This window comes from Ascaphus truei, chromosome 1 (genome assembly GCF_040206685.1).
Source record: "Ascaphus truei isolate aAscTru1 chromosome 1, aAscTru1.hap1, whole genome shotgun sequence".
Lineage (NCBI taxonomy): Eukaryota > Metazoa > Chordata > Amphibia > Anura > Ascaphidae > Ascaphus > Ascaphus truei.
Window position 1 is genome coordinate 94,294,814 of NC_134483.1, and position 24,268 is coordinate 94,319,081.

Here is a 24,268-nt window from a genome sequence, read left to right on the forward strand (position 1 = left end):
TTGGAGATCGACACCTCCATCTTAGCGTAATTACATGTTTCCATTTAATTAAACACTTCACAGCCACAATATTAGCTCCATATCGTCCCCATTACTGCCAATGTAATGTACATTTATGTACATATAGTATGGGTTTAATAATAATAATGCTGCAGATGTTCAAGTGTAAACTGCTAAATATTCATACCTAATATCTTTGCAGCTTCATCATCGACAAAATCTAGTCCATCGATGTTCAAAACTTTGAGATGTTTGAATGATGGCAACACAGAAGCTGAAAGAAATACCCCTTTTATAATCATCATTTCAACACAAACGGACCATTAAAGCACAATATTAAATTACATAATATAAGGGAGCGGTGAACCTAATCAGAGGCTAGAAAGCAAGCTTCACCAGCCTATGTATGTATGTATGTATGTCTTTATTTTATATCCATGATGAAGGTGGTTAACACCAAAACGTTGGATCTCTGTGACTTATTTTAGTCATTAAATGACTTTTTTGCATTTAATCCTTTTTGCATCTTTCTTTTTTGGTGTGCACGGCTCCCCCCATTTGCCATTCATGCCAGTACCTTGACTAGTTTGTCTGCCGGTAGCACCCATGCTCTCATTGCTTTTTAGTCATGTCCCCTTAGACTAGGGGCATCCCAAGTTGTATGTTCTTGATTCCCACTTCTTTGTTTTATTTGTATAGCGCCATTAATGTACATAGCGCTTCACAGCAGTAATACACGTGACAATCATATAACTAACAAATAATAAAAATAACATATAATGGGAAGAAGTGCTTCCAGAGAGAAAAGTAACATTTAGGAAAAGGAGTCCCACTCCGAAGAATCTAATTGGTAGGTAGGAAGAACGTACAGAGACAGTAGGAAGGCATTTTGGTAAGTGCGCCCATATGTCAACTACATATCAAGGCAGGGGTTTCTACTGGTGGCCTGGGGTCCAAATTCAGCCCGTGGGGGGTCTTGGAGTGGGCCCTGGATTACTGGATCCTGCTGATTTCACTGTGGTTGCTCAGGCAGCTGAATGCAATTTTGTGCCACTGAAAATCACTTGTCAGATAAGGTATAGTAAATATATATTGTGCAGACCGTATGGATGCTTGAACAATTTTGAAGTATACTCATTGGTAAGTCTATAAATGTGTCAAAAATGACATTACAAAACACCAGTGGCCCTAAAGCTGAAAGAGAAGTCACCATAGCGTGAATTGACTCTTCTGTTGGTCTTTACTTTTGAGTTTAGAAACCAACATTGCCGGTTTTGCAAAAAAAAAAAAAAATTTCATAACCAGTTTATAAAATGTTTTGACCAGTTTTGTTATTTTCTCTCTGTAAAATTATAATGTGGTTGTAGTCCTGCTTAGTATTGATTTTATATTGTAACATGCTTATTTTCAGGAAGCGGTGGCTTTCCATCTTCAGATGCTACATTATTCCCTAACATGAAATATTATACTAAAAGAGAAGCTAAACGGAATTCCAGATGTATCTTACCCAAAGAGACCATTTCCCTGTTTGTTAGAAGTAATCCCTGCAGACTGATTTCCTGGATTTTCCCATTCTGAGATATCGCTGCCATAACCTTCTCAAATTCAGGACACGAGTCACAGTTCAGGTGAAAAGATGTCAGGTTAGAGAAGTTTGTAATGAACTCTGCTGCAAAATACAATGAAAAGTAAACAAACATTTATTTGTTACATGCTGAACAATAAACACATTTAGTGACCGTGATTTCAAGGACTGGGATGGATGTTTTTATTAAAACAAACTCCCCCAAATCCTGTGTACACGTGATATCTTCTTTAGAAGTGCAGTCCCTGCTAAGAACACATTGAACGTGCAGTGACGGGTGTTAAATCAAACATCTAAGTATTTTTAAATAAATGTTTCCGTTGGTTTGTAACCATTGGGAGTTAAGAATTGGCGATTGATTTCCTCTGGCTACTCCCTTTCGTGTGTAATTTCTATGTGCTGAATAGGAGTTTGTACAGGCAAGGCCCCCCTCTCACGTTCCTCCTTATCGTAACGTTATTAGCCCTCTAAAAGGAGCAGGGTGAGCTACGCGTGGAGTAGATACTTGATTGGCACTCACCCATTCAGAGGCCCTGAGGAAAAGAAAATTCAAGAAACCATGCAGTATTTTAGCAGTCAAATGCTTATTTCAGCTTGATTACATTTAAGGACAACAATCAGAATTACTCATTTTCGGAAATGAAAGTTTGGGATACTATGCAAATTAGGAAAGTGGCTAAATATTAATACAAAAAGTTTTCTTGACCTTGCAGTGACACAGTTAACCCTTTCTGGGAAGTGCTCTCGTTGCTTCCTTCTGTATTTGCTGATGTTTGTGTTCTCTTTTCTATTAACCCCTTTCCTGTTCCCGGTTTCTCTTTCTCTATTTTATGCTCCCCTTCTTTCTTTCTCCTGTCGCACTTTCTAGCCTACATTTTAGACGCCATACACGCCGGACATGTATGATCGGAGCATGATGGCTGGCGAGTGCAGAGCGCGCATGCATGTTGGGCGCTTGCCAGCTGCAAATGCGCAAATCGCAAATGTGTTGCCAGCGCTGATTGCCAGAGAGAGTTTTAGTGAGAGAGAAAGAGTCCTATTTCAGTAAAGTACCCATTGACTTATGTATCTCCCAAAACAATCATCCATATACAACATGTGGGGAGATACCTGTGAACATACCCGAGATAGCTGGGAAATAACAATATTAACAAGATTGACATTCCCATATTTCCCAGGTATATCAGGTTTGTTCATTCTCTTGTTCTCCCTGGGGAATATGTGTTATTCTGAAGCCAGGGTCACGTGTGATGTTTGAATTGCCCCAGATAGCATTAACTCAGCTCCCTTTCCAAATCACTCCAAGTCCTATAATATTTAATTCAGTTTATTGGAAAAGCAGCAGTAAATACAGGTACTTGTGGATGATGTGTAGTAGTGATTTGTAGTTAGAAACGGGTTGAAAGAGATGGCCTTGCCATAGGAGTGTAACAGATATGGGTGCTGTACTCACTGTACTCACTGTCTCCAGGGTGGAATAGGAAGTGAGGAGCAAGGGTCACACTAGGAGTGAGATGGGACAAACTACTGTCAGCAAAGACAGGGGGGAGGGCAGAATAGCCCATTCTGAGAAGAATCTCAGAGGTTGCTGTAGCAACTCACTGGCTACATGCTCAGAGGCAGAAAGGGCAACATATTGATACATCACACTGGCACTGTGTGTGTGTGTGTGTGTGTGTGTGCAAACTACATGCAGCTGAACGTAATGAGATGACAAGCAGAAGGGGGGTCAAACAGAAATATGATTCTTGTTCCATGACATGTGTCAACACAAAAGTGCTGCAAACACATGACAAAAAATTGCAGCCATGGGATTTTTTCATTTTTGCAATGGTTTTTCCCCAGAACTGCACCACTTCTTCCATGATACATATACAGATGCAGCAAGACTTGCTGTCCTCTGAGTCACGGACAAACAAGCAAACGTCTGCGGCGCAGGGGACCATGTCTGCCGCGATGGAGCTGTGGGGGGGGGGTCCAAACTTCTGAATAGGAGCCCCTGCAGTGTTAATCCTTTGGTGCTGCAACTGCCCGGTCACGTAACCACGCTTGGCAGCAGCACCGAGGACACTAAGCTTTGCTACACCTTTACCCTTAGGTATCATAATGTGGCTGTATGCCTTTCTCACACTCAAACTCTCCTTGAAGTTGATGGGTTCCTGACACTTGCAGAACAATGAATAGCAAAGCTGCACACCAATACTATATAATAAAATACTTGCAACAACCGGTGCTTTCATGGAAATCTGCCTGAAGATCCTGGGTTAATAGTAAGAATTGATGATCCAGGGCACAAAACGGATTTAAAAAAAAGAGATTTAATGTATCAAAATAGCACCAAAATACGACATTTCGTCCTTCTTAGAGGACTTTTTGCCAGTCACTTAAAAAAAGTCCTCTAAGAAGGACGAAACGTCGTATTTTGGTGCTATTTTGATACCTTAAATCTCTTTTTTGAAAATCCGTTTTGTGCCCTGGATCATCAATTCTTACTATTCCTGACCCTTGCACCAGGATCTGAGCAAAACAAACTTGAGACCTGGATTTGGGTCAGAGTTTAATATTAGAACCGATTGTAGGCAATGCAGCATTAAAACTAAAGGCATTATACATTTAAAACTTGAATGTATTACAAAGGATTGTTTCTACAATCAGCGTAATGAATAAATAAGACCTATTCTGAAATACAAGGGCAAAAAAATAATTCTTACCTAGTCGGGAAGAATCTTTCTGCAAATTAACTTTATTGATTGCTAATTTTTCAAGACTATGGAGGTTTTTAAATCCATCTGGCAACATTCCAAACACTTCCCAATTGCCAGACAAGTTCAATGTAAGCTCCTTTAATTGCTTGAATCTGTCCAGGTGTGAAAATATATGGCCTAGAAGAAAAAAAAACGGACAAGAGACAGTTACTACTAAAACATAACAAGCAAACCAGGTAATTGTATTTTGTCTGTCAATGCGTTTCATGTTTTGGTTTAAAAGAAAAAATTGTGTTCTAGTTAATTCAACTGCCTTTGTTGTGGTTTTTTTTTTTTTTTTTTTTTTTTAATTTATGGGAAAAAACTCACAAGAAGCAGTAATTTTTAAGAAATGTTAGAACTTCAAACTCAATACAAAAATAAAATAAATCTGAGCATATGAGCCTTTCTTGGGTTTTGCCTCGAATTTCACTTATATCCGGAAAAAAATGTTCTGAAGTTCGACTAACTTCTGAACGAACTTTGACATTCGCGACCCTGTAGTTCTTTAATATAAAGGGCCATATTAATGTAAACAGAAGTGTATTAATGTAAACAGAAAATGAGTTTTGTTGGTTGGTGATTTCTATTCGGGCTAGCAATCAGGCTGAAAATACATGAGTTGTTCAAAGATACAAGTGCAATGTGTTAGCCTTGCTCAAGCAAGAAAGACAGGACTGTAGTGGCTACAAATAAAGACTTTAGCCTCTTCATTGCTGTCCCAATTGACTTTTTCTCCCTGATCACATTCTTCACTGTGAAATACTCCAGTAGTTTTCTAATTTGGAGACATACACACTGTATGCAATCTTTTTGTCCCCAGGTAATTATTCAAAATGACCCCACCACCCTCCCAACCGATTGTGATACGGGTTGATTTAAAAATGTGTAGAAAGTACGGAAATGCAAAGTTATAGGTTCCCCCAAACCTCTGTCTGCTTTGTGTTTTATCAAGAATAGCTGTGTTTCCCACAATTTAAAATCATGTGAAATTCATAGGTTTCAACTTAATAAAATTACGGAACATCCTCCATCAGAAGATTCCAGAATAGGGTCTGTGATATAATTTGGGATTTAGGAATACAGTACAACAAGAATATGGTTATGTGTCATAGACCCTTAACTCTGCATATCCAAACTTTTGGTACACTTGAGTTACCTCGATAATGTTGTCTTATATACAGTACCTCTTGGAACTGAGATAAATGTTATTGTTCAACGCTCCAAGAAATGTACTGCAGGATGAGAAGCCCATACTTTTTACTTCAAAACACATCCTCCCATGCTTTTCCTAACAGGTTCCACACCAAAGTCAAATAACACAGTACTCAGTAGTTGAAACACTTTTTTTCATTTTGTGATCACTTCCAAGGTTGTGGTCTAGAGATAGGCAGAGACCCCCCACTACTTTCCATGCCATGCCAAAATACTATATAATCTACTCTGCATTCAAAAATATTTCCCAGAACAAGTAGTTGTTTTTTTTAAAAGAAAAGGATACATTTTATTTACAGCACGACAAAAATAAAAGCACAAGGTTCCAGGGGTAACCCCTGCATCAGGCACCTGATGAACGAGTTATTCTTGAAACGTTGTGCTTTTATTGTTGTCTTGCTTTAATTAAAATGTATCTTTTTTTTTTCCAACAACTACTTGTTGTTTATTATCAAGTGCGGAGGAGATTATATAGTCTTTTGTTGGTTTCACACCAAGAGTAGCCAGGACTTGGACATTGGTTGGGCACCTAGCAAAGCCAGTGAGACCAGTTACATGCGCAACCACTTGGGAACAGTCCTTCCCCACTTACTAGGGCGAGGAGAAAGGAGACGTGTCAACATTAATTTCAGGGCACAACTTTCCAGGTTTGGCTGTGATAAAGGCTGCCAGTCACCACCCAACCCGGGAAAGTCGCTCTTCAAAATTAATTGAGATATAGTAGAGGATATAGTGCATTTTTACCTGGAGGCTGCATGTCATTTATTGTAAGACTCTCTAGTGACGACATCTGTGTAATCAGTTCTTGCTCTGCTGTGCTTAACTCCACATCCCATAAACTGCACTTCACAAAAGAATCCTTGTATCGCTCAATGCAAGGCCTGACACTTTCAACAAATCCAGAGATCTTCTTCAGAGTGAGTTCAATGTGATTAGTAAGAGGCAAGAAAACCATCAGATTGCCAATGACATTTTCCTGCCCTACCATGCTGCCAGTTGCTTCAACTTTCAGAACAGCAATTTTATGATGTTCTTGGTCAAAATCAAAGTTGGAAATGTCTACAATTTTTCTCTGATAATACCTGTAGTTATTCACTTCGGATTTCGCTATAGTGTCCGCAGCTAGCTGGAATGCCATGGAATAGTCTTGGTCAACTGTAGGAACTTCCCAATAAGAACTAAAACACTTCTGAAGAACTTCGAGGTTTATAGCCTCCACAATTCCAGTTATAGATAGTTGCAGGCTCCTAATCAATGAAAGTCCTTCTGGGCATTCTTTGAGAAACTCTAACAAGCGCATATTTGAAGATACCAAATCCACAGAAATGTCTTTTCCTTTGAGAAACTGTAAAATAATAGGAGCACATGCAGCCATGAACTTACCCTCTTGTGCGGCTCTAATAGCAAAATCCAGCAACATTTAGAACACAAATACAATATGAAAACCCTGTTGGTTGCTGCTTAGTAGAGTGAGCATCTCTTCTCTCAATGCTACATCAGGGTGATGTTGCAAGTGAAGTTTTGTATCGGCTTGACAGTCAAATGCATCACTATTATTCAGCAAGGCGAATAGGTGGAAAATGATGAGTGAAGTTGTTTTAGAAGAATATATGCAGGAATACTTCAAGAAATAGAAGTAGCGTCCAGCAACTCTTAAAAAGGTATTGATTTGCTGGAGGTACGAGAGGCCTTTTTCTTCCTGGGCTTTGTCTTCAGATTCCAGGAGATCACTAATCCTTTTGCCAGCGAGAAACTCCTGGAATGAGGGGTGAAAGAACTTGTAAATTGGGCGGAGCCTCTGTGATGTGAATTTGCTCAAAAGTCCAAAGTTGAGAGCATCATCGCTATTGACACAAGCTGCACGGAGATCCTCATCTGTGAAGTCAAAGTGTGACTGGAAGAGACCTTCCAGGGCAAGTTCCCCACATGACGAGACCAGAGCTTTCACTGTCTCTGTTTCTTTGGGGTGTTTTAGCATATTGTGCAGCAAGTATGCCTTGCAAATGGATATGTCGCTGGCTATATTCTCATTTGGATTTTGCACCCAGAATACACAAAGAGCAAATGTAAAAAGGGGAGTCTTTAATGCAGCTTGAAATGTATCAGAGGATATCAACTCCACCACAAAGCCCTCTAAGAGAGGCAAATCATGTGAAAAAAGCTGCCTACACATATATATTGAGCTGTACAAAGGGAATTCCTGGAGGCTCAGAATGGTCCTTGCATACTGGCGCAGCCTCCTCCCCTTGTCAGTGCGCACTGTGACTGCCAGACTCACTCTATTCAGGTGGTTATTTAGTAAAAGCTCTTCTATGGCTTCAGAGACTGTGTCCATCACAGCGTAGTCATCCAGGAGGAACAAGACTTGGCTCTTTAATTTTTTCATTATGTCCATCAGAGTCTCATTAGTGAGAGATGTTGTAGGGCCAATCAGCTGTTTGCAGATTATGTCAGCCATAGTTTGTTGGCTTTCAATGGAGGAAACTGAGATATAAAACACAAGGCTGAACCTGCTTAGTATGGGGCAGCACCCTGAGGCCCAAAGAATCGCGATCTTCCTGAGCAGAGCTGTTTTCCCACTGCCGGCTTCACCTTCTATCATGGTGATGTCCCTCAGGTCAGACAGAATATCAGGTAATGTGTGCCGCTGCAGGGGCTGATTTCTGGTGTCCTTAGAAACAACACATATATCTGCATAAAGGGATTTCAGATCGATGAAAACGTGGGAGGATTCACAAAACGATAATAATTTACTGAAGTTTGAATCGTTGTACACATCCACCAGCTGCCTTTTTAGTTTGGTTGCCTCATTAATCCAACATTTATTAGGAAAGTCCAAGCCTGAAAACACAAAATGTACCATATGTTAAAATATCAGTGCCCCCTGTGGTTTGGGATAGAAGATACTGGGCGGTGTGTATCAAAGTCTCCCAGCTGCAAAATCTGGGACAAAGCTGGAGCAAAATAACGACACCAATGTTATCAAAGCAAAACATGCAATTATATTGTTTTTGATGGGGCCCTTTTCTTTGATAATTCTGGTGTAGTGTTGTTGCTCTAGTATTGCAGCTACGAGACTTTGATAAATCATTGGTTTATTGCAATAGACAACAATGTAGTCGGAGCTATTCATTTCAGACCTGATGAGACATTGTGGGTTATTTACGAGTCTCCTAGCTCCAAAACTGGGGCAACCCCTGTACAAAGTACAACGCAGTAGAGAATTTATCAAAGAAAAGGGATCCCACAGAAAGCAACTCTAGTTTTTCCTTTGATACACCTGGGGCCAGTCTGTTGCACTGGTTTGGCCACAGATTTACAGTTTGGTGACTTTAGTAAAAAAAAAAAAAAAAAACCATTGTGAGCTTAGAGTCAACTTCCTCACAGCCGCTGTTACCATAGTGAGGAAATGTCTGCAAGAAAAAAAAAACAATTTGCAGTTTTCGAATACTTTGGTTCTAATATAGAATTAATGATCTGGTCACCAGTAATTGAATTAGAATATGAAACTCGTACACAGAGACAGTTCCTATGTACTCCGCCTCAACACTCGTTTTCTAACATCTGCCCACATGCTCCCCACTATGTGATATGTGCATGCTTTAGTAAATAAAAAAATGTAGTAATGACATGTTGCAGTGTTTCTGCTTTTAACTGCACAAGTCTATTTGTACAAGTTACTTTACATTCAATTTTGTAATCACTAAAAGGAAGTAAAACACAGTGTAGTTTTTTCTACCTTACAGCCCTTTATTCTGATCACCTCTGCATGCTTCTTCCACTTTTACTCCTGTTCCGCAAGCAAACAAAGCCCCTGTCTCCGGGGAACCTTTGAAATTCAAGGGCCACCTCTCATCCCATTTGAAACACCATTGATAGAAAATACCGATGTAGGGCTATGGTCAGTCGCTGTGCCCTCATGGGCTCCTCCCCAAAACCGCGCGCATTCAATGTTTGCGCGCATTTGCTCGCAGTGTGACAGAGGGCTGAACATGGAATTTCAGTGTTGTTTGCAATGCCAGAATTTCCCCTTCATGTTAGTTATCCAGTATATGATTTATCTATGTGCCCAAAACGATTCTCCACTATTTATTATTATTACAAAAGCTGGTAGTATAAAAGTAAAAAAATGAAAGTAACAAATATAGTATGATATACAGTAGTATAAAAGTGTCCTCGTAGTCATGGTTTTAGACTTCCATTTAAGCTGTCGATTTGACCCTTTCATTTCTGTAAAATAATTTTGAGATAATTTACTGTACTGTACACTATAGTATGAATAAACAATAATGAATTGCTTTAAGTACAGTACGCATGCGTGAAAGTGTAAATGTGTGTGCATGCGTGAATGCACACTAAGGTGTGCATGTGTTAATGCATCTACGGGCTATAGCACGCATACAGTATGCGTGCTATTGGGATTGACAGTTACAGTATATTTACCTTGATTATAAACCTTGCCAAATGGGTAGCAGTGACCCATTGTGCGTAGAAACTCGAGTCGATCATGTAATTGGGATGCAGGGTAATTTCTTTGGCAGAGTTGTTTAGTCCTTGCTGATAATGATATTGGGACAGGTAGCCAGATGGAGACATATAATCAGATTGAGGCAGGTACTCAGGTTGGGGCAAGTACAGATGCAGTGGCCGTTATCCAATCATTTCTCAGAGCAGTTTTAGTAAAGTCTGCTGTATTATCTCATTAATCTTCATTAATCTTCCGTGAAGGCTGCCAATCACACCTCTGTTTACCGTTGTTGATTTCCTTGATTACCGGGATTCTGATTTGTTTGGGTGCAGTTCTGCGCGTATCCGCCAGATAGCAAAAGTGAATCCCTTTGCATACTGTAGACTATACAGTGGAAAGTAGGTAGTCAATGTGCAGGTGTTTAAAAACCAGATAAAAAGAGTGTCCACTACAGTGATTCGTTGTAAATTGATCTTAGTCACTGGAGACATTATCAAATGTAGGCGTTTCATAATTAAAATCTCGAAACAGAATGTCATTATTCTACATTGCTATGCTTGCGCAATTGCTGAATGGATATACACTGATCATCATGTCAAGTCCTTATACTAGACCGGAGTGCAGTTACGCATATTTATTTTTTTCTGTAATTAATGCTGGAACAGATAAGAAGACGACTTTAGCAGAGATATATGGCTCCATCATTAACAAATATGATTTCTTCAAATGTTCACCAAATCAATGTGGGTGGAAGAATTCGATACAGCAAACTTGAACAACTGTATGAATGATTGCTTTTTTCGCTCAGCTCCTCCTCCGGGAAGTACCACAGGTTATTGGTCAGTGCCCCCAGATTTAGCCAGTATGTTTGATCATGGCAACTTCAAAAGGAGACAAGTCAGGTTTAATGCATTTAAGACTTGTACTTCCCGAAACTGCAATGTTCCACCAGCGGCTTACCAATACGATAGCAATAATGGGCCGACCGTCACTGAAAACCGGGTGAACCTCAATCCTTGCTACTTGGCCCCGCCTGATTACCAGCAGACAGGGCCAGGTAGCGGTCAACTTTAATGCAGACTACATGAGTGACCCCAGCTTGTACGCACAATACACCTCTGAGATCGGGTCATCTCCACCCGGTTGGCAAGGTTTATAAGGAAGGTAAATATAATGTACTATACAGTAGTAACTTTAATTCCCAATGACACTACATTATAGTGTAGGCCTGCCATAGCCCGTCAATGCTTATACACATGCGCACTAGAGCGTGACTTGACGCATATCACTTTTTCAAAATGTTGCCTTTTTTACTTTTATCCAGTCAGTATTACCAGCTTCATGATTTGCAATTTGTAATAAAATGTATTTTATAATAAATAATAATAAAATGTATTTGTAATAAAATTTCATACCAAGATGTTTCATGCTTTTATTCCACTTCCTGGTTAATGGGGTGTACTGTATAGTGCCTTAGCAAATAATGGGACACTGGACTTACCAAAATAATTATTTGATATTATTTGATATTATGGTTTTCTATTCGATTTCTTGGTTCCACACGCATGCGCATTGAGAACTAGTGTAGAAAGCCATCACTGCCAATCGGACTTAGAAAGCCAAAGGGGGGGGGGGGGGGGGAATTCTTGAGAAGGGTTGCTGAATAATTGTGGGATTTTAAGAAAACATTATGTGATGCATTGTTTTCATATTTAATCAATTTCTACATTTTTAAAATCACCACCTATTTATTTCTCAATCCGGTGGCATATTGCCGTTTTCTCAGACTTGGCATGTGTAATTTGTCCCGGGTAGGTACCCCCAAATTTAATGAATTATGTTTTTTTTGGGGGGGGTTGGGGGCTGTATTCAATACCATCAATCTAAACCTTTGTAAGGCTTGGTCTGCTGTTCATACTGTTAACAGAAATCTTACATAACTTTTATTACATTTTAAAACATTTCAAACAGTATGCAGGACCACAGCATATGTAAGAGATCCGCCTCACATTGCTTTGGACATGTAAGGAGGTCACCCCCGGTTCCCCTGATCTTCCTTTTGCCCCCCTGCCTTACCCCTGTGGCAGTGGGGGAAGGGGACGGCGACTTCTCCCGGCGGGCACCGCCCTCTTGGTTTTGGCGCGAGCTTCGCCCATGCGCAGTAAAGATCGCGCACGCGGTCCCCATAGAAAAGAGCTTTGCCAAGGACTACAATTCCCAGCAGCCTCTGGGGACTGCACTTTCACCCTTGTCACAGGCAGCATTGAAGCCAATAGAGCTGGCAGATTCTCATGCTGCAGAGTTGCAACAATGTTGTGTGCAGACAGGATTTTTGTCAGTTGGAGCACGCTAGTCAGTCAGAGACCGGAGCAGCCCAGGGAAGGAGGTAGGGTACAGGAGTCAGGGACTCCCTGTACTAGCCCAGCACCCCCAGGGCCTGAGATAGCTCAGCTCCCCAGTAAGGTGAGTGTTGCCAGGGACAGCCCTCAGGTTAGGGACCCTGCCACTTACATTAGTGGTAGCTGGGAAAGAAAGGTTACAGAGTTGGAGTCAGGGAGCTGTGAGGGAAGGAAGGGTGCGGGGAGCGAGTGCAGCTCCTGCCCCATATAGGTACCTACACCCCAGGTAGGCCCCAACTCCCCACTAGTTTAGTGGGTAAATGCTTAGGGAGGCCCAAGATAGGGACGCTGCCCTTAGTGTAGAGTGCTGCCTTGTCAGAGTCACGGCTGTTAGTGCTGTGAGGTCTGACAGGCAGGCACCTTGTTGCGCAGCACGTTGGCTGCAGCATCCAGTGAGCTACAGCTTGCTGCTGTAGGCGCTGGGACTCGTTAGGTCTTAGTAAGTACAGTCAAGGCTGGGAAGAGTTAGGGGAGTGGGGCAGGTTATTAACCCCTGTTAGACCTCTAGGAGTTTTCCCCAAAGCCACTTTAGGTTGCGGTACCACAGGGACAGGCCCTAGGTTAGGGTTCCTGTCACGTTAGTACCAAGTGTTAGTTAGGGACTCAGCGGACGCTGCGATTCCTGTAAAGCGGTTCGGACCCACGTTGGGGTCCGCAGAGACTATTCCAGAGGGAGACCGCCCTGGTGTTCTGCGTACAAAGGAGTTCGGTTGGAGGATCAGACGGATTCATCACACGTCTGACCCTTTGCGAAGCCAGTTGCTGATCCGAGTACCGGAGTGCTCGGCAGGTACCATACAGTCATAAGTGCACCAACGGGCCCCTTAGTGTAACTGTGACTGCGCAGTCACCCACGTTCTCTCCAAGAGTGCGGGACATTGGGTGGGATTCTCGGGACACTGGGTGGGATCACCTAGTGTTGGGGAGCGTCCTGCGAGACGTCGCAGTAAGTGTCTCCTCGTGAGAGGGACACAGGTCATTATGAATGTGATGAGTTGTTATGCATGTTAGTAAAGCCATTAGTTATTATACCCCACTGTGTATGTGATTATTAGTGATTGTCCTGCGAGGAACCACTCCCCCTCTGGCGGGAGCCATCGCAGGTGGAGGCGCTGCATCGTTGTAAGTGAGTACCCCTAGTATAATTGCCCCAGGTTCCCCGTGGCGGAAGCTCAGCCCTCCTGCGAGCCAACAGGTAATGCACCACACCTATGGTAACCTTGTATGTTCCCTTGCACCCCACACTATATCTGCGATTGGGGGGGGGAATACCTGTTACAGACACAATGGGGAATAACCTGGAATAAATTTAGATAACTTCAGCGGGGTGAGGTACAATCTCATTAATATTATACGTGTTCTCCCTTAACATCATATAAATTGAGCTTTTAGCTGCAGACGTAAATATCTCGTTCCATTCCTCTTCCTCTAGCGTCTCCCCCAGGTCTCGTTCCCACTAGGACATGTATTTCAGTTTTCTAGAGCAGGGGGGTGCAAACTTTTTTCCCTGCATCACCTCACTCCCATCTCACCCCCATTTACCTCGGCTCCAGCATTGGCTCCTGCGTCATGACGTCACGTTGCCATAGCAACGTGACATCACATAACCTTGCGGCGTCATTTGTCGCCGCATTGCCATGGCGACGCGTGTGGAGCCAAGGTAAGTAAAGGTTTACAGAGCCCTGCAGCTCCCCCGACACTTAATTTAAGTGCCTTCAGGAAGCGAGTGGCCTCTGTAAACCGCGCCCACCGCAGGCAGTCTTGCGCCCCCCCTAGCGGTTGCACCCCCCCGTTTGAGCACCGCTGTTCTACAGTACGTTACTCCCGAACAGACCACCTCCCTGTACAGCCTAGATATAAATCCACTTGTGTCTGTCACTAATATACAGAGCTTTTCAAAAATTGTCAATGGGGGGGCGGAGCGCCAATTTATTATAAAACGCTCCGATCTGGAGGTATCTAAAAAAAATCTGTATGTGGGAAGTCTTTTTCTGACTTAATTTGCTCAAAGGTTTTGATGTTGTTCCTATCCTCCAGATCTTAAAGTCTAAGAAATCCATTTTGTTTCCAAATCAAAAAGTCTCTGCAAAATCCGGATTACTATATAGGGGCGTCATTAGTGAATTTTTTGTGGTCAGAGCGCACCTAAATTTGGAAGCCTCCCAATTGCAAGTGAGTTGGTCATTGAGGACAGCAGCTCTTTGATGGATTGGAGACTCCGTTTTGGGGACCAAATCAGGTTGTGCAGTTCTAACAGAGCACAAACTTCCCTTTCCAGCGCCAGCCAGCGTTTAAGACTTGGGTCTGAGTGCCATTGTAAAATTTGACATAATTGGGCCGCCTTAAGCTAGGATAACAGGCACGGTACCGCTAGCCCCTCCGCCAATGTTGGTCTTTTTAAATAGATCCCCTTACCCTCGGTCTTTTGTATTTCCATATACATTTTGAGATTAAAGACTGAAGCGAGAGCAAGACCCTATTTCTTATTGGTATTGGAAGAGTCTGAAACAGATATAGTATACGGGGGAGCAGGTTCATTTTAATACACCAGACTCTCCCAATCAAAGAAATATTGTACGTAGACCAAATTAAAATGTCTTCCCTTAGGCTGTGTCCACGCTGCTACTGAGCGCGCTTGCCACTTGGAGCGATCACTTCAGTGATTCCCAATAAGTACGGACATGCTTGCATGCTCGTGCACGTGCATGTACGCTCTCCAAAGCTTGGCGAGACATGAAAATTTGATTTCCAAGCGCTGAAAATGGTCACATGACCTTTCTGTAACCAATGAAAGTGCACCAGTCAATAACCAATCACAGCAGCCTTTAGCCATTCACCCCCTCACTTAAAAGCCACACCCCCGCTCCTGCTCTAAAATTATTGAAGGACAACCAAGCTCTCATGCTTGGAGAGCTGGTGTCGTCACCGCTCTCAAGCATGAGTGCGCTCAGCGGCAGCGTGGCCGCAGCCTTCGAGTTTGTGTTAATGTTGGGAAATTTGACCACTATAAGGATTTGAAATCGTTTGTGATATGGACCCCCAGATATTCAATAGCCTCAGGTTGCCAATCAAAATTGAAATTGATGGTTATCAGTTTCTCCGTTTCTTTTGGCAGGTATATGTTTAACGCTTCGGAATTCATTTGATTAATTTTAAAACCTGAGATCCTATTAAATTTGTCCAGGAGGCTGAATAAATTGGGTAGAGAGGTGAGGGGTCTAGATAAGGTAAGAAAAATATCATCTGCATAGAGCGCCACCTTATGGGTCTAGTCCTTTACTTGTATACCTGAAATGTCCAGATTTGACCGAATCTGTGTCGCTAGGGGTTCCATACTCAAGGCAAATAATAGTGGTGTCAGGGTCACCTCTGTCTAGTGCCATTCTTGATTGCAAATAGTTCAGAGGGGAAGCCCTAGTGGATAACTTTTGCTGCCGGTTTGGAATACATTGTCATGATTGTCTTTAATATTCTACCCCCAAAACCACACGCCCGTGGGTATGGCCAGTCAATCCTATCAAAAGCCTTCCGGCATCCAGACTTAACACCATCACCGGGATCTTTTTCGAGTTCGCTATCTCAATCAGGTAAATAATCCACCTGGTGATGTCGACCGCTTGTCTGTTTTTTACAAAACCTACCTGATATGGGTGAATCAGTCTAGGTAGGATGTGACTCAATCTGTTAGCAAGCATTTGAGAAAAAATTGCATACTGTACATGATTGATACGGCTTTAATTTAAAAACATAATTATGTGTATAATTTATTTTATGACCATTATTAATAAATATAAATTATTAGTTTCATATATTTTATAATAGCCATACTGTGAAAATATAACATTTTCTTAATGTATATAATGAAACATCTGCGCTGTGTCAAAAATAAATAAATGCGTTCATACAGTACATAGCAAGTTAAGCACTTCTAGTTCTCCGTTAACAACATAAATAGACTTTCGTAGGCAATACGGCAAGTTAAATTTAGCAGGTGATTTTTGACGCAGGTTCAACTATTTGTTTGGCACACAGATTTTGTAGTACATACCATTTACACGTGTGTGCCATGCACGTTGCATTTGTTTGCACCAACATATTTCATGTTTAAGGGACACATTTAGAAAAAAAAGTTTGCACATAAACACACACAAATGCAAGATCATTTGTAATTTTTGTTTGTCAAGTAAACAAGATACTGTACATTCCATTTGCAATGCTTCGGTCATAGCGGCCTTTGCAGGACGCCGCTATTTTGGATGAAGTCACGCATGTGCGAGAGGCTGCGTGCAAGGCGGCGATCACCTAGAGAGGCCTCTGTAGGAACTACAGCCCCCATAATGCAGAGAAGAAGGGGATCATGTGAGACAGATAGGACTGCAAGGATTCCCCTCCTCCAGAAAGGATACATTTAGCGCGCTGCAAGCCACGCCAGTCGGAGCTGGGACAGGACAAGGGTAGGGTGTGCGTGTGCAGGGTTTCAGTGACCCTGCACTAGGCTAGTGATCCCCCTTAGGCCCCAGCGAGGCCAAGACTCCCCTCAGCTTGTGGTTGCTGCAGGGACAGGCCCATGAGAGAGGGACTCTGCCTTGTAGCATCAGTGTGAGGGACAAAGCCAGGATGCGGCTATATCCTGGCCTTAGGTGATCCGGGACCAGTTCCCCCAGCTGCATTACAGAGACATTCTATATGGTGGTACACTCCATGCGGAACCCACCCACAATAGAGGCGGAGGCTACGCAACATCGCTGGATCAGTGGATCCTCATCAACTTCCATCATTCCCGGGTGAGGAGCGCCTGGGCAGGTACAACAAGTGCGCCAACGTACACATCAGTTCTTGCGGGCAGCGCTGACCTACACATTTGGGGTGGGATTGCCGATTGTGGATTCCAGGGTGGTTGGGTGCCCATGGACCCCTCGTGTACTTTGGGGGACTATCTCACGAGATGGGGTCAGGGTTTTGGTGATTACAGTGAGGGTATGGTCGTGCGTGACCAGGTGGTTGTGTATTAGGAAGATCAATAAATAAATGAATGTATGTGCAAACAATAACCTCTAAATAGGTCTCACTCACAATGAATGGACTGGTAACAGACGTGTCAGAGATCCTTCTCTCTCTGACAAGAGCCTTTTAATGGTAGAAGCCCTCTGGTAATGGTATTGTTAGAGCTGTATCTCAGGTGGGCTAGATGTGTCCATACATGCTGAGTGTACCTCCCGGGGATGTAGCAAAGAAAGAGAGCACACAATAGTATAGTACATAAGGGTATAATGTAGCACAAAAGACACAATGGTAATGCACTCACATTTGTACAAAGTATACAGGCATTGGAGAGGACCGTTGGTGACTCGTGGGGGAAACGCTGCTGATACAATCACTCGGAGATCCTTCCGCATGCGTCACATCCGGTGACGTCACTTCCTGTGATGTGGCGGTCAGGGCGGAAGAGGCTCTCTACCGCTCCAATCTTCACAGCTTTCTTGCCAGCACCTCCTCACACTGATTATCTCAAAACACTGTCCTCCAACAAGTAGAACAGATTCGATTCTACGCGTTTCGTAGCGATTGCCACTTCCTCAGGAATCATCATCAGATTCGTATTTGTACAAATGTGAGTGCATTACCATTGTGTCTTTTGTGCTACATTATACCCTTATGTACTATACTATTGTGTGCTCTCTTTCTTTGCTACATCCCCGGGAGGTACACTCAGCATGTATGGACACATCTAGCCCACCTGAGATACAGCTCTAACAATACCATTACCAGAGGGCTTCTACCATTAAAGGGCTCTTGTCAGAGAGAGAAGGATCTCTGACACGTCTGTTACCAGTCCATTCATTGTGAGTGAGACCTATTTAGAGGTTATTGTTTGCACATACATTCATTTATTTATTGATCTGCACTATTATTATTTCTTCCACTTTTCTTCCCTGTACAATATCTCGAGATCTGAGCTCTCCCCCCACCTGGAAGACATCGCAAGAATTCTGGACCTGGACAGTCCTTTAAAGGGTGTAGAGCTGCTGTTTATTATATTATTCACATTTTGGTGAAGGATATTGTATTCACTATATTTATTTATACATTTTTGAAGTTCACATTTATATATCACTTTATTTACTTTATATCACTTTATATCAATTAGTTTATTATTAGAAGCGCCCGGTATCATTTTTCTTGGTTGTGTATTATACATATGTTATTTTGTGTGCAGTAAAACTGTTATACTTATTCAAGTGTATTTTGTTGCATGGGGTTCCTGAAACAGAGTCATTCCACATAGTAGAATCCCGTATAGGTAGAGGCGCTACCGATCATCGACTCAGGTACACCTCAGATTCCCAGCAGCGGATGCTCAGGCCTCCTGTGAAACACAGGTATTGCACCCTACACACCCCGTAGCCACACATCTCCCAGGGGGTGGGGGAAAGTGCGCTACACTACATATTCCCATATGCCCATATAAAGTCAGATTACTTACCAGTGTTTGTAATGCTACCGTATTGTTCCTTTCTTTGAGAAACAAGCTGCAGAAAAAAATACACAAAAACTGATGAACAAAGTTAACTAGAAGAGGCAACTAAAAGACCATGAGACCTTCAGTTTTCCACCGCGTTCCGCATAGTCTTTTTTTTTTTTTATTTAACTAACTAATGCAATATCAGAAGATGTACCTTTTCCTTGTCATTCAATCCCCTATTTCTCCATAGGGAATTCCTTAATGCAGTGCAGTAACAGCGCAGAACTCAGGGGCCCATTGTGCAATCAAGAACTACAATACAGCAGCATTCAATAGTAACAATGTTTCTGTTTTATTGAGTATAATGGATTGCACCTTGAACTATTTTGTTGTTGGCATCGAGCAGTAAAAGTTTTAACAATAACAAGGATGTTGATCCAGGGAGTAATCTGATTGCCAATATTTGGAGCCAGGAAGGAATTTCCCTTTCCCTTTATGAGAAATCATTAGATGATATTTGACTGTGGTTTTTGTTTGCCTTCCTCTGGATCAATATACTGTAAATACAAATATAGGATAAGTATCTGTCGTCTAAATTTAGCATAGGTTGAAGTTGATGGACGTATGTCTTATTTCAACCTCATCTACTATGTGACTATGTAACTGTAGCCCCGGTCCCCTGCGCGGCTTCCAGATACCCCCCCTCCTCCTTGCAGCGCGATCGCGGGTGCCGCCAGAGTCAGCAACGGACCCGCTGGCCGTCCTCAAAGGTGGGGGTCGAAGCAGAGAGCGCTCAGAGGCTCGGGAGGCTCTGTGGCACACCCGGCTAGCGAGGGCTGCCATGATGGTATGCGCGCGCATGCGCAGTGGTCGCGCATGCGCAGTGACGATCAGGAGTTGCGGCGGCCATTAGAGAGTCGCGCATGCGCAGTGGGATCGCGCACGCGGCCTCAATGCTATCCTAGCCTCCACGGAACTATAATTCCTATGAGGCCTAGGGAGGAATACACCAGGTGTCCTAGAGTGGCCAATGAGGGCCAAGGATTCTCGGCAAGAGCAGATAGATACATTTCGCGGGCTGGCAGTGGGGAAGTTGGAGCAGGGAGCTGGGTGAGTGAGGGTGCACGGGAGCATTAGCCCCTTGCACTAGGCCAGTTAACCCCATAGGCCCCAGATAACTGTTACCCTTGCCCCAGTTTGTGGTTGCTTCAGGGACAGGCCCTACGTGAGTAGTTCTGCCCCTTTATCTGTTTGGTTAACCCCAAGAAAACAATTTGTGGCGCGCAGCCTAATTACTGGGTGTGGGCTCAGACCCCACATATATATAAAGACTATCTTCATGGAGGCCCTATATATAGAGACTATCTTCACGAAGGCTCTGCCAAGCAGTGACTGCGGCCTGCTGACGGTACCGATCCGCTCAAGGTATAGACGGTACGGTGCATGGTAATAATATCCACGCCGGAATTCACCCCACGCGTAGGAGGACATCACATCGGATCAGGCGGATCCAATCCAGTTATACTGCGGCACGCGTGGGCTGGAGCCCCGGGCAGGTGCCTTTAGTAGTGCACTAACACATCAAGGGATAGCGCTATCTCCAACACATTGAGTGGGTGTGGACATAAAGGGACATCAGGGAATTGGTGCCCAGCACCCAAGTACTTTGGAGGAGGGAATATCTATGTTGATGTGTGCACTAATTGGAGATCTATGTATATGGTTATATGCATTATGCTGTGTGGTACAGGGTACTGAAGTTATTATTAGTTATAGTAAAACGGTTGCTAACATATAGTGTGTGCGTGTATTACTATCATTGTGTTCCTGTAAGAGGACCATCCCACTCAGGTGGGAACCCTTACAGGTGGAGGCGCTATATTGGAATGTAACCCCAGGCTCCCAGTGGCGGAGGTTCAGGCCTTCTGTGAACCTATCAGGTGACGCACCACACCCGGTAACACAAGTGTATTATGACATATGGTCCCCATCTGCGATAGGGGAGGGGGGGGGGGCAAAAGGTGTTACATAACTCTTGTAACATCTTTCTACACCTGCACACTTTTCTCTGTAAATATGTACAGAATGAGTTTGTTTATGATACCGAAGTGAAAACCCATATACTGTACAGTATCGTCTCCGTCACTATACAAAGTTCTCCTTACTTTCTATTCGTCCGACGTTTAAATTACACAGGGCTCACATAGGCTAATAGAAGAGACAGAAGGCGAAAAGTGTGACTTCTATGAGAAGCACTTATTCCCATGATCTGTTATTTGTATTATTTGTTATTTATATGATTGTCACGTGTAATACTAAAGTGAAGCGCTATGTACATTAATTGCGCTATATAAATAAAGACATACAAACATACATACAAAGGCTTTGGCATTCAGGGTATTATAATACAATGCAGGGATTAGTGCCCCAAACATACTGCAGATATCCGACCGGCGGAATCGGACATTTGATCACGGCCACCTCGCCACCAGCGTTGAGCCGCAGAGGCGCCCTTCACCACAGCTGCTCCGCCGCTGGACACTGAGCTGCCGACCATTTCACCAGTAAGGTAAGTTAATTTAAGAGGACTTGGTGTTTAGGGTAGGGGGTTAAGGATAGGGGCTATAGGGTAAGGGGTTAGGTTTTTAGGGCAGGGGATAGGGTAAGGGGTTAAGGTTTTAAGGGTAGGGGTTTAGGATACCGGGTTTAGGGCTTTTAGGGTAAGGGGATAACGTTTTTAGGGTAGGGGGTAGCATTAGTATTAAGGGTTAAGATGAGAGGTTTTTATGGTAAGAGGTAAGGTTAGGTGCTTACCTTAGCAGTGAAACGGCCGGCGGCGACATATCTCTGCGGCGAGGTGAGTGACCTCTGTGGCGAGGTTCTGGCAAAACGGCCACGCCCAAATGTCCAAGATCACCGATTGGCACCCTCTCTCTCAACCTCTAGGATATTACTTAAAACACACCTCTTTAACAAAGCATATAGGTAGCTCCGCTGGCTGATACTATACACCTCATACACTGACCTTGGCCCCTTGCAGACACACTTACCAGAACGCCAGCCTACTGTCTCTGTACGTTCTCCCCATTTATCACTTAGATTGTAAGCTCTTCAGGGCAAGAACTCCTTTTCCTAATGCTTTGTCTCAAGTGTTTATTTGTCTTTGTCTTATAATATTACTGTATGTCACGTATACTGTAAAGCGCTATGTACGCGGATGGTGTAATATAAATAAAGATATACATACATAGATGGAAACTGAGGAATAAGAAAACCCTGACCCAAGGAGATGAAAGTCTATGTATGGACATGTACAGAGACAGTAGGAGAAGGTGCAAGGACAGGGCTTCACAGTGCTGGGCTAGTAAGGTTAGTAAGCGTTTCTAATAAAGGTTGATTATCTTACCTGCATTGGTGCATTATCTACTTGATCATTTTGCTTCTGTTTATGTTCCATATTTGTCAATCTATGCAAAAACTCGCACCTGCAATGATACACAAAAATGATTTTCTCCATGTAAGTACAGTATATATTTATTTACATTGTGCCATCCATATACATAGCGCTTCACAGCAGTAGCACAAGTGACAACTTAATATAACACATAATGGGAATAAGTGCTACAGACAGGGCTGCCGGCAGGAGAACTATCCCCGGTCTGGCAGGTGCGTGGTGCCCTGCTGGCCAGTGCTGGAAGCTCTCCGCAGCCGCAGGGGAAGAAAAGAGAGAGGGGAGGAAGGAGAAAGAGAGAGGGGAGGAAGGAGAAAGAGAGGGAGGAAGGAAGAGAGAGAGAGAGGGGAGGAAGAGAGGGAGAGAGGGGGGGGGAGAGAGAGAGAAAAGGGGGGGAGAGGAAGAAAGTGAGAGGAAGAGTGAGAGAGCGAAGGGAGAAAGAGAGAGGAAGAGTGAGAGCGCGAAGGAGAGAGAGAGTAGAGGAAAAGAGAGAGGGGAGAGGAAAAGAGAGGGGAGGAAGGAGAAAGAGAGGGAGGAAGGAGAAAGAGAGAGGGGAGGAAGGAGAAAGAGAGGGAGGAAGGAGAAAGAGAGGGGGAGGAAGGAGAAAGAGAGGGAGGACGGAAGAGAGAGAGAGAGAGGGGCGGGAGAGGAAGAAAGAGAGAGGAAGAGTGAGAGAGCGAAGGGAGAAAGAGAGGAAGAGTGAGAGCGCGAAGGAGAGAGAGAGTAGAGGCAAAGAGAGAGGGGAGAGGAAAAGAGAGAGGGGAGGAAGGAGAAAGAGAGGGAGGAAGGAAGAGAGAGAGAGAGGGGGAGAGAGGAAGAAAGAGAGGAAGAGTGAGAGAGCGAAGGGAGAAAGAGAGAGGAAGAGTGAGAGCGCGAAGGAGAAAGAGAGTAGAGGAAAAGTAAAAGAGAGGGGGGAGTATGAGGGAGAAAGGGAGTGAGAGGGGATGAAAATAAAGAGAGGGGGAGGAAAAGAGTGTGAGGGGGAGGAAGAGAGAGGGGATGAAAATAAAGAGAGAGGGAAGAAAAAAGAAAGGGAGAGGAAGAGAGAGACAGAAAGAGAAGAGGGGGATAGATAGAGAGCAGAGGAAGAAGAGAGGGAGATAATGAAGGGTAAGAAGAGGGAGAGGGAGGAACAGAGGGAGGGATGGAAAAAAGAGAGTGGAGGGAAGGAAGAGAGTGGAGGGCAAGAGAGAGGGAAGAAAAGAGAGACAGGGGTGAAGACAGTGGGAAAGGAGAGAGAGGGGGATAAGAGAGACGGAAGAGGGGTGGAGGGGAGAGAGGGAAAGAGGGTAGGAAAAGAGGGAGAGAGGGGGAAGGGAGTGGGTGGGGAGGGAGAGAGGGGTGAAGGGGAGAGAGAAGGGGAGGGAGAGAGAGGGGGAACGGGAGGGAGAGAGAGGGGGATGGAGTGAGAGAGAGGGGGATGGAGTGAAAGAGGGGGAGGAAAAAAGAGTGTGGGAGGAAGGAAGAGGGAAGAAAAGAGAGAGGGGGAAGAGAGTGACTGAGGGGAGGAAAAGAGAGGGGATGGAGCGAGAGGGGAGAGAGAGAGAGGAGGACAAAGGGAGGGGAAGGGAAGATAGGTCGGGAGAAAAAGAGGGAGGAAGAGAGACAGGGGGTGAAGATAGAGGGGGGGAGTAAGCGAAGGAAGAGCGAGAGGAGGAGGAAAGATAGAGGGGGGGAGTAAGCGAAGGAAGAGCGAGAGGAGGAGGAAAGAGAGAGGGGGAGGAGAGAGAGTAGAGAAGAGAAAAAAGGGAGGATGAAAGGAAGAGGGGAGCATGAAAGGAAGAGGGAAGGAAGAGGGGGGGAAGAGAGTGACTGAGGGGAGGAAAAGAGAGGGGTGGAGCGAGAGGGGAGAGAGAAAGAGGAGGACAAAGGGAGGGGAAGGGAAGATAGGTCGGGAGAAACAGAGGGAGGAAGAGAGACGGGGTGAAGATAGAGGGGGGAGA

At 43.8% G+C, this 24,268-nt stretch overlaps 1 protein-coding gene across 1 annotated transcript in view; it reads right to left on the reverse strand.

Moving 5' to 3' along the window:
- Nucleotides 1-24,268, reverse strand: part of NAIP (NLR family apoptosis inhibitory protein) — an 81,936-nt gene that overhangs the window by 30,080 nt on the left and 27,588 nt on the right. Inside the window, 6 exon segments of the mRNA XM_075592023.1 lie at nt 188-274; nt 1,508-1,669; nt 4,297-4,467; nt 6,289-8,385; nt 18,896-18,941; nt 22,281-22,359. Of these exon segments, the coding sequence (XP_075448138.1) occupies nt 188-274; nt 1,508-1,669; nt 4,297-4,467; nt 6,289-8,385; nt 18,896-18,941; nt 22,281-22,359 (2,642 nt within the window).